The 11,641-nt window shown below is 38.0% G+C and overlaps 1 protein-coding gene across 4 annotated transcripts in view; it reads right to left on the reverse strand.

The window, feature by feature from the left end:
• Window positions 1–11,641, reverse strand: part of MTMR6 (myotubularin related protein 6) — a 62,169-nt gene that overhangs the window by 30,846 nt on the left and 19,682 nt on the right. For all 4 annotated transcript variants that reach the window (XM_014592012.2, XM_014592013.2, XM_014592014.2 and 1 more), the window contains exons 3-5: window positions 5,088–5,250; window positions 3,159–3,316; window positions 2,836–2,964 (exon numbers count right to left, since the gene is read on the reverse strand). In XM_014592012.2, coding sequence (XP_014447498.1) covers window positions 2,836–2,964; window positions 3,159–3,316; window positions 5,088–5,250 — 450 coding nt within the window. The remainder of the gene's footprint in view (window positions 1–2,835; window positions 2,965–3,158; window positions 3,317–5,087; window positions 5,251–11,641) is intronic.

The following is an 11,641-nucleotide window of genomic DNA, read 5'->3' on the forward strand; positions in this document are numbered from 1 at the left end:
GAGTATCTGTAAAAAATAGTGAACAATTAGATCAGACATTTATACATTGTTTAAAGCCCTAAAAAATGAAAGAATTAGACCCATATGTTTTTGATTCAGTCTTATCCATGTCAACTCCAACTGTACCCCAAAATTCCCAACATAATATTATTAAGGGTAAAAAAAAAGGCATATATTTGTACATTTTAAACTCACACACAATGTATAAAACCATGAAAATTTAGAAATACAATAAATAGAAAAAAATTAAGATTGCCTTATTAAATGATTTTCAGACAGACCTACTCTCAGAGTTCTGTTAATTGGGCACTGGACATCTACTTTCAGGCTAACTATCTAATAAACCAGGTATAAAAACAGGGGTGTGTCAACAAAGACCGTAACCAGATAACTGCCCTACGACTTAGTTATGAAAAGCAGATTACGAACTTCTTATTAATCTCTGACCGTCTATCTCTGCTCACTTCGAAAACACAACTCAAGTCCTAATAAGGAAATTTAAAATGCATAAAAAGCACAAAGGCAAAAAGAACGTAAAAGGAGTCCACAACAAAGTAGAGATAACAACAAAATTTGGGGAGATGACAGGACATAGGGATAATCAATTTAGCACAGCAAAGAAAGCTGCCAACTTCCTTAAGTCAATAAACTGCAAGGTATTTTGAGCAGTAAAATCTCCCAAAAGTTCAAGAAATACTACCTCTGAAGGCCTGATCATGGGTATGACTGAAAATAGGAGAACTGGTTGAACACCTGTATAATGACTAGTTAAGAACTCTGGATCTTCCCTCACCACAAAGGCAAAATTTATTTTATGAAGAAAACTAACCTGAAGACTCTGGACAATAGGAATGGCTATGGGCAGGAGTGAAATCCTACATCCATGAAAACAAGGAAGATTAAGTAAAACATACATAACAAAATGTGAGTTCTCCCATCCTTGTTCCCACACTTAAATCATGGCTAGATAATTTACCATACACATTAGGACCAAAATTTTAAAATTCCTCTTTAAGGAAGCAAACTTACACAAGAGAAAGAATCCAAAGATATAGACTACTCACGTATACACACTCTAACCAGGTTAACTATGAGAAGTGGGCCAAGAATCAGATATTTGAAGAACAAAAGAAAAAACAGGAAAAAAAAAGAAAAGGAACATAAGCACAGGTAACTAATGTGGAAAGCACAAAAATTCTTAAAAACAAACAAACAAACAAAAAACCTTGAAGCCAGTAGGTGGCACAGAGGGTAAGGCAGCTGAATCCCACATGGTTGACTAAGCAGTTCGAGTCTTGGACCCAGTGTCTTGAAAATCACACCAGGCATGTGTGTAAGTGTGCCCAAAATCCCAAGAGGAGAATGGAGAAGAGATTACAGCATAGCCATCCCCTTTAGGGGGTGATTTCTCACTTTCTCTGTCTCCATCTCTGGTTGAGCACGTGTGTCCCATAGTGAAACTATTAAAAATATATATATCCTGAACATCCTCTGAGACTAAAATAACACACCCAAGAGAAGAAAACATCTAAAAAAAGGCCAGACCTTAGTCCAGTGGTTAAGAAAACCAGATGATTGACCACAGTTCAAATCCCAGCCATTGAGGTTTGAAAAAAAAAACACTGAGTTGCATGACCAAAATCCTGACAGATGGCGAGAAATGGAGAAGGGCCTGTGCGTGACCATGACCCATTGGGTGATGCTTCCTTGACCCCCCACCATCTCTGTCTCTCTCTGGCAAACACATACACACTGGCCAAAAAATAAAAAAAATCTTGAAAAACTTCAGAAAATAGGAAAGAACTCTTACATATTAAAACTACTATAGCAAAAATAAAGAATTCAAGACACAGGGTAGAAATAAGGTTGAAGAAATCTTTCAGAAAGTATAAATATGGAAAATAGAAGGAAAGATTAAGAAAAATGGAGAATTAGGCTAGGAAGCCCAATTGTCAACTAATACAAGTTTTGGGAAAAAAAAATCAAAAATACAAAAAAGTAATAGAAGTTACCAAAAAGAGAAACATTCTTAAACTGAAACCTGAGTTTCCAGATTCAATTTTAAAAGACATGACAAGGCATATCACTATGAAATTTCAGAACATTGGAAAGAAAGAAAATTCTAAAAGCTTCCAGAGAAGAAAATCAGGCCACAAAAAATTAGAAGTCAGATATGGGATGGAACTCTTCAACTCACCTGCTGTGAGACACAGAGAAAGTGATTTACCCTCTCTAAACTTCAATTTCCCCCTCTGAAAGTTACAGATAATTAGCAGTCTACCTTACATAGTTATGAAGAAATGCATACAAAGCTTTAACAGTACCTCCTGGTCCTCTGTTGGTAGGTTGCCAAAGTAAGTTTTACTATTCCTATGACATTATCTCAATATAAGGATTCCTCTTCCATCACTTCATGTAGCAAAGACCTTTGGATAAAACAGAATTCTGCAATTCCCTTGGTTTGCTCCCACTTCTCAATGGTTGGCTTTGTCAAAACCATCTGATTCCCCAAATGCAAGTAAGATTAAAAAAAAAAAAAAATCACAGAAAAAGATGAACCTACTTGTTTACTAATCCCATTAGTTTCAAGTCACTGCTGGAAGGGAGGAAGGGATACAAAAGGAAAATGACAAGAAGTATGAAATAGATACACATATGATGAAAAGTATGAGTATATTTCAGAGTAGATTCGTTTTAAAATTTCAAAACTGTAATGAAATGAAAAGCAAGCACTTCTCCATTAGCAACCTTTTAATGTAAAACATAGCATTCTGTTAGATACTTAAGCCAAAAGAGGACTTATACTTTACAAAATAAGAAAAAAAAGCTTCCTACCTCCTTATCTTTATGGTAGTAAGAAAGAACTGGGAATCTTCCCTTGCTCCGGAACTTGGAACTACCAACAATGATTGGTTTGCTTGCTATCTGGGGAACATAAAGTTCTCTGGGATAAGTTTCACAAATCTGTAAATACCAAATAAAAGGTAATTATTCTACTCAGTTCAAAATTCTTGACATTGAAAACCAGCTTTACAAATCTTCAAAACTTAATAAATGACAGTACGTTACAATACAGAGACAGCTTGTTACCATGACCTCCCTCTCTAATCTTCTAGTACTAACATTTTCTGAATTTCTCTAAAAGGTTGCTAAGTTACCTTGTATTCTCGGTTGGCATCAGACAGCTGCCAATTGGAGTTTGGCACTCCCATCCTCTTATATTCCTCAGCAAGATTGATTAGCTGCCAACCTTGTAGTCGTTCAGCCTCATTTTGTTTGGGATTATAAGAGAATGCATAGAGATCTTCATATTTTGCTATAGAATACAAAATCCAAAAATGTTAAAATGCAATTTAAAAGACTTAACACACTACAAATAAATTCTAGTTTTCTCCTCCGTTTTTTCTTTAAAAATGTTCCAAGAGATGGCTAATACCTGAACATTCTTGACCTTAATATTTTCTAAGTTATTTGATACAAATAATTATGCCCAGGGACCAGCAGTTAGAGTAATGGCTATGTCGCTGGACTCTCATGTAGTCGATCGGGGTTCGAATCCTGCACCCAGTGGCTTAAAACTCACGCCAGGCACGTGTGCATGTGTGCCCAAGATCCCGAGAGGAGAATGGAGGAGAAGGGATTGTGGCGTGGCCATCCCCCTGGGGGGTGATTTTTCGCTTTCTGAGTGTCTCTCTGTCTGTCTGGCGAGTGCACACGCCCTATAGCAAATACCTCTCAAAAAAAAAAAATTATGTCAAGAGGCACACACATCAATCTGAGATTTGATTTATATTATCGGCAATATTTAAACTAGTAAATAATATAGACTTACATGTTAAATTCTCTACAGCAATAATGCTTTTCCTAAAAATTAAGTTTTTAAAAATACAAGTAGATACTTCCTACTCACTACTCTTCTCAAATGAGATGTAAAATGGAAAGACTAATGCTGTAATGAAAAACTAGAGATGGCATAGAGAACATGAAATTGCATTACACATTACTATTGGAAGGAACGTGGTAACTGAAAATGGTAATGGCTGCACAGAGTTCAGGAGAGCACACACTTCTGCACAATAAGCCCTGACGTCACAGGCTCTTAACTGGGGACAGTGGGATATTTCAGGCTTTATGTGTTGGGAACAAACAGTGAACACAGAGCTGCTTTTAGATCACCCAATCAGACTGCAATCCAGAATGCTCAATGAAATCCAGATCAATATGTAACTCAAATCATGTTTGAAAAAGAACCTTCCAAATTCCCACAGCACAAGTAGTGATAAGATTCCTCTTTGGGGTCTACATTTCTTTCAATCTTATCTCTACTAAAACAGTCCTTTGCCTCACTTTCCATATGTTCCAACCTGACCTATTAATCAGTTCCGCTACTGCCAGAGGACCTTAATCTTCCTTTTCATTTAGTGATACCAATTTCCAAGTCATTCTCCTTGTTTGTGGAATACTTACTATAAAAAAAAAAATAATGTTATCCTTTGACTTGCTATCAACAGCCTTTAAAGACATTAATATTAATCTATGGTTTCTAAAGTCTATACTCCAAATACTTTATTTTTCTTATCATTATCCCTTCTTTGGACACTATTCTTACAATTCTTATCAGTAGTTTCTAATTATTTCTAGGCCAATGTTTTTGTTTGTTTGTTTGTTTTTGTTTTGTTTTGTTTTGTTTTGAGAGGTTTTCGCTATAGGGCACGTGCACTCACCAGACAGACAGAGAAAGACAGAGAGACAGAAAGTGAGAAATCACCCCCCCAGGGCGGATGGTCACACCACAATCCCTTCTCCTCCATTCTCCTCTCGGGATCTTGGGCACACACACACACGCGCCCGGTGTGAGTTTTAAGTCACAGGACGCAAACCGCGATCAACTACATGGAAGTCCAGCGACATAGCCATTACGCTAACTGCTGGTCCCTAGGCCAATGTTTTTGAAGTAGAGTGAATAAGATTACTCTGACTATCAGAGTAACTTAAAGTATAAAATAATAGTAATGAGACATTCAATAATGATCTTGGATAACTCATCTCAAATTGATCATGTAAGCTTTGATCTTTACTAACAATACCTTGTTTTGACAATTGTAGCAAAGAGTTGTAAATATCATGGCAATCTCTTTCTCGAGGAACAACAAAATGCACAATTCTGAAGTTCTTGCACTGAATCACAAGTGGGCATCCAGAAGTAGTCAAAGCAAGTTTCTCCACTGAGGCAATATGGTGGTGTAATATCTACAGCATGAAAAATATGCAAGTTATCAACATAGAAAGTACTAAATATTCCCTTCCTCACTACATAAATGTTAGGAAGGCACACCTTATATAAAGTCTCAAATGTTATATATTATACACTCAAACTTGAAATTCTTAAATGACGAATGACCAAGCCAGGAATATCGGTGTCACTGCAATATTTCCTTTTTCGTCCTACATACTCACTACACCAACGAACCCTGAGAATTGATCTCCTAAATACCTCTTTAACCTGTTATTTCTCTCCACTGCTACTGTCATTTCATGATTTGCCATGTCCCCACTGTTTCCCACCTGAATTACTATAAAAAGCCTCCTAAATGCCCTCTCCATATCCACTCTCTACCTTGCTAATTCATTTTTCTACAAGATAGGTAAGTGAACAGTAAACAACAATCTGAAAGGAAAAATAAAGGCAATTTGGTCATATCCCACTTGTCTAGCCTCCTTTTAAGTCCCTTCTCCCATCAGTGACTGTGTTTCAGTAACAATAACTTTTGTTTCAAATGCACCAAGCTCCTTTACATATGCTGAATTGCTCCCACTGACTGGGATATTGTAGTTCTACTTCTTTTACTAGGAACTTCTAGTCTTATTTCCAGCCTTTGCTTAAAACTCATAATATCATTTTTAAAAAGTGTGTTGTGTGTATATATATATATATATATATATATATATATATATATTCCTAACATCCCACGGAAAACTTTCCAAGTAAGTTAAGTCTCCTACATTTTCTTATTGTCTATCAACCTATACCTTCCCCCGCAGCAGCTACTACACTGAGTAATCCATTGTGTGATTAATGTCTTTTCTCCAGCTAGATTGTGAGTGTTTCATAAGGAACTAGACTATAGTTTTAGTTGGTCAACATTATACCTTCAGGGCCTAAAATAATATCTGGGTCATTATAAGCACCCTCCTCAAACCAAAAAACTTGCAAATGTTGCATAGTACACACTCCAACTTAAAATGTTAAGATGACTGAATGTCTAACCCAGAAATATGTGGTTAAAAAAGCCTGTCTTTTCTCAGTACCATCCCTATTAACTTAAATATTTATAGAAAGCTTTTCTGGAGAACAAAGGACCTTATTTTCCTGAATGATAAAACTCAAATCACAGTAAGAGAGCAATTTATCCCAAATTAACTTAAAAATTTAACACAAATTTCCAGCAAAAACTCCAAACTGTTTTTTGGAGTTTTTTGTGTGTCAGGATGAGATATGGATGGTTATTTAGATAATACATACATATTATAATTAGGTATGTTAATATTAAATATATGTTAAATTGAAAGTTTACATTCAAGATTAAATACACAAATAATCAAGAAAAGCTTTAAAAAGACGAGTAGTAAAAGAAGAATTTGTCCTATGGAAATTAAAACTACATAGGAGTACCGTGCAGATAACACACACACATAAGCCATACTTATGGCTGAGATTTAGCACCATTACTCGAAGTAATCTAAATAACATCTAAATATACAACGAAGGAAAATAAGTTAACTTTAATATTATATCGCTATTCAGACTCAAAATTATTTGCAGAAGGATGATGAAGAGGCCCACATCTACCACTAACCAGTCATATGATATTGAAAAAATGATCATCTGTAAAATGAAGAAAAGGATAAAGGTAGGTAAGGCACCTTCCATGAATCTAGAATATTAAACAAAATTCATTCAGGATAGACATATGAGAATATACTGATAAAAAATAATTTTAAAGACAACAATAGGAGAGAAGAGAATGACACAGAATATCTGTGCTGCCCCCAAACTATATTCCTAACACCTGAGGGAATAGCGATACAGAAAACCTCCATTTGTGTCTCTAGGAGATGGGTAACACACTAAGGCAGGTGGACAAAGAGAGAGTAGATGAAGGGGATGATAATACCATGTGGTCAATGATTTTTTTAAAGAGGTTTTTGTTATAGGGCACGTGTGCTCACCAGAAAGACAGAGAGAGACAAAAAGCAAAATATCACCCCCAAGGGAGAATAGTCCCTTCTCCTCCATTCTCCTCTCAAGGATCTTCGACACAGACGCACATGCGTCCAGCATGAGTTTAAGCCACTGGGTCTGGGATTTGAATCATGGTCGACTACATGGGAATCCAGAGATGTAGCCATTATGCCAACTGCTGGTCCCGTGGTTAATTTTATAAGGCACTCCTAGGTGAAACTCTTGGCACTTCTTGGGTAGGAAAAGGACCCAGCGCCTCTGGGGAACACAGCTTCTCCAATATCAACATATTGGGCAAGTCCTTAACCTGCAATCCTATATAACTGGATGGCCTCCCTAGGAAAACGTGACACCTTGAAATGGGAAGCAGAACTGATCTTTAATTTTTTTATGACTCAAAAAAATAGTAAGACATCAGAGTAGGCAAAGACTTCTTTTTTTTTTGGAGAGGTTTTTTTTGCTATAGGACGCATGCGCTCGCCAGACAGACGGAGAGAGACATAGAGACAGAAAGCGAGAAATCACCCCCCCAGAGGGGATGGTCACGCCACAATCCTTTCTCCTCCATTCTCCTCTCAGGATCTTGGGCACGCACGCACACGTGCCCGGCGTGAGTTTTAAGCCACCGGGTCCGGGACGCAAACTGCGGTCGACTACGTGGGAGTCCAGCGACATAGCCATTATGCTATCTGCTAGTTCCCAAGGCAAAGACTTCTTAAGTAGAACTCCCAAAGCACAGGCAATAATTCCAAAAATAGACAAGTGGGATTATATCAGGTTAAAAAGCTTCTTCACAACAAAAGAAACAATAGTTAGAATGAAGAGACGACCCTTGGAATGGGAAAATATATTTGTAAACCCTTCCTTGGGTAAGAGACCGATAACCAAAACACACAGGGAACTCAAGCAGCTTACCTGCAAAATAAGAATCAATCCAATTAAAAGATGGGCAAATGAGCTAAACAGACAGCTCCCAAGGAAGACATACAAACAGCCGAAAAGCATATGAAAAAAATCCTCAACATCTCATAGGGGAGATGCAAATCAAAACCACAATGAGATATCGCCTAACCCCACTCAAAATGGCTAAGATTAAAAATATAAATAAGTGCTGGTGAGGCTGTGGAGAAATAGAACTCTCTTATACCACTGGTAGGAATGTAAATTAGTACAGCCACTGTGAAGAACAATATGGAGATTCCTCAAAAATCTACAAATACAAATATCCTATGATCGACCCAGCAATTCCACTCCTGGGTATCTACCCAAAGGACAGGAATAAATTCAGTCAGAAAAACACTTGCACCTTCATGTTTATTGTTGCAACATTTACAATTGCTAAGATACGGAACCAACCCAAATAAACACAAACAAATGGATTGTAAAACTGTGGCCCATATACTCTACAAAACAGTACTCAGCCATAAAATATAATGAGTTCCTAGCATTGATAGAAAATGGACAAATATGGAAGACTTACTCTTAAGTGAAGCAAAACAGGCTATGAAAGAGAGGCACTGTATGTTCATACTTATATATACCAAATGTCTGCACTCTATGTCAGAAACTGAAATATTGGACAATATAAAGGCATGGAACGCAACTGTGGATACCAGAGACAGTGTGGGAGGGGGATGGGAAGCGGCAGAGGGTGAGAGGGAGGGAATCAAGAAGAAAAAGAAAGAAGTAAAACAGTTAAGAAACGCAAATAAAAAGTTATCAGTTGAAGATAAAAGGTATGGTAGTATCTTTGATTGGGCCCATATTCAGTGTATTCTGGATGGGAAAACTCTTTGTATGCTATAATGGTATACAGTGAACAAATGTAATATTTAAAAAATTAAAATAGTGGGACTAGCAGTTGGCATAATGGCTACGTCACTGGACTCTCATGTAGTCAGCCGCAGTTCAAATCCTGGACCTGGTGGCTTAAACTCACGCTGGGTGTGTGTGTGTGCGTGCCCAAGATTCTGAAAAGAGAATGGAGGAAAAGGGATTGTGGCGTGGCCATCTCTCACTTTCTGTCTCTCTGTCTCTCTCTGTTTTTCTGGCGAATGCACGTGCCCTATAGCAAAAACCTCTCCAAAAAAAATAAAAATAAAAATTACTGAGTCACAACTATGTTGTAAGCACAGACACTTTTCCTATTTCATTTAAGAGCTATAAAAGGCCCTATATGATGACTGACACTAAGTTCATTTTATGTAACTGCTAACTTTGAAATTTACACACTTTTTGGTAGACTCTGTTGCTGTCATTTCTCCTCACCTTCCTTATTTGCAATACCCATCTCCCTCAAGAAATAAAAAATGCCAGGAGGCTACATTTTCTACCTCCCATGCAGGCAGGAGTAGCCAAGCATATCAATTTCCAAACAATCATATTTAGGGGATGTCAGGAGGGACCATCTGGGAAAGATCCTTGTCCCTGATAAAACAACAGGAGGTTAGTGAAGAGAGCCTACCCACCTGCTTTGGGAGGCTTGGTGCCCTTTTCGTAAGGTTTTTACTTACAGTTGAAAGCACCTGATACAATTACCTAACCAGCAAGCAGGAACTGGCATTTGAACTCAAAGCATAACCTAAGTTCCCTTTATTTCTGTGTATTGACTGTATGACACTGAGCAAGTCACCACTTCCCTGAGCTTCAACTTCCTCATTTATAAAACAGAGATTATAAACCTGGTACAGCCAGTGGCACAGAAGTCAGCCCAGGCTCCTCCTTTGCAGGCAAATGACACAAGCTCCACATTCTATCTCCCTTACTTACTTATTCTTCTTTTTAACACTTATCATCATTATATATATTACTTATTTGTCCTATTTATTCTGTCTCTCTCCTCTAGAATGTGGGGTCCATGAAAGCAGAATTTTTATGTTTTTATTGGCTATTGTTTCCAAGATACCTCTAGTGATACGAAACACAAACTAGGTACTGAATAAATGTGTGCTAAATAAATGTGTAAATAAATGAGTGAATTCTAAAACTTAAAGGGAGAAAACAAAGGGCCCCAAACAGTCATGACAGTTTTGGAGAACAAGTAGAAAGACTTGCTCTACTAGATATCAAAACTTATTAAGAAGCTATATTTTATAGAGTAGTATGATATTTGTATAGTGTAGTTAATATACCAAAAGAATAGAATCGACGGCTCAAAGCTTGGAAGCTTTATTTATGACAGAGCTGGTACTAAATATCAGTGGAATGAAACTGTCAATAAATGGTGCCACTTGTCCATATGAGAAAAATAAAACTGAATCTATGTCACACTATACACCAAGCTATATCCTAAATGTATTAACGATTTATATTTGGAGGATAAAACTTAACCTTTTAGGCCTCGTCACGGTGGTTCAAATGGGGAGGATGCCTCTGTGCCATAGCTGAGTCTGCATGGGGGAACTAGGTTTAGTCTAAACCTAAGCAGGCTGGGAATGGTGAGTAAAATAGCTAAGTGGATGGAACCAGCAGTTAGTGTAATGGCTATGTCGCTGGACTCCCATGTAGTCGACCACGGTTCGAGCCTCGGACCCAGTGGCTTAAACTCACACCGGGCACATGTGCGTGTGTGCCCATGATCCCGAGAGGAGAATGGAAGAGAAGGGATTGTGGCATGGCTATCTCCCCTGGGGGGTGATTTCTCGCTTTCTATCTCTCTGTCTCTGGCGAGCGCACACGCCCTGTAGCAAAAACCTCTCAAAAAAAAAAAAAAAAAGCCAAGTGGATGTCTGGAGCAGGGGTATGATAACATGGAGAAACTGTCAAAATTATCTCTCTTCTTGTTTCCATCTCTGTCTCCCCACTCCATTCTCATACTCCCATTCTTTCTCATTAAAAAAAAAAAAAAGCAATGGTGTAATGGTTATGTCACTGAACTCCCACATAGTCAACCGTGGTTCAAGTCCTGGACCCAGTGACTTAAAACTCATGCCAGGCACATGTGCGTGCATGCTCAAGATCTTGAGAGGAAAAATGGAGGAGATTGCAGCATGGCCATCCTCCTGGGGGATGATTTCTTGCTTTCTGTCTCTCTCTCTCCCAAGTAAGCACACTCACCCTATGGCAAAAATCTCTCTCTTAAAAAAAAAAAAAAGTAAGCAGGACTAGCAAATGGCATAATGGTTACATTGTTGGCCTCCCACATTACCAACTGCAGTTTGAGTCCTGGATCTGATGGCTTAAAACTCATGCTGGGTGCATGTGTGTATGTGCCCAAAATTCTGAGAGGAGAATAGAGGAGAAGGGACTCAGCATGGCCTTTCCCCATGGAGAGTGATTTCTTGTTACATGTTTCTCTGTCTGTCTCTTTGGAAAGTACACACACCCAATAGCAAAAATCTCTCTTAAAAAAAAAGTAAAGAAAATATATGGGGGGGGGGGAACCCAGGGGTAGGGGAA

Source organism: Tupaia chinensis, unplaced genomic scaffold, assembly GCF_000334495.1.
Source record: "Tupaia chinensis unplaced genomic scaffold, TupChi_1.0 Scaffold000634_1, whole genome shotgun sequence".
In the NCBI taxonomy this organism is placed as follows: Eukaryota; Metazoa; Chordata; class Mammalia; order Scandentia; family Tupaiidae; genus Tupaia; species Tupaia belangeri.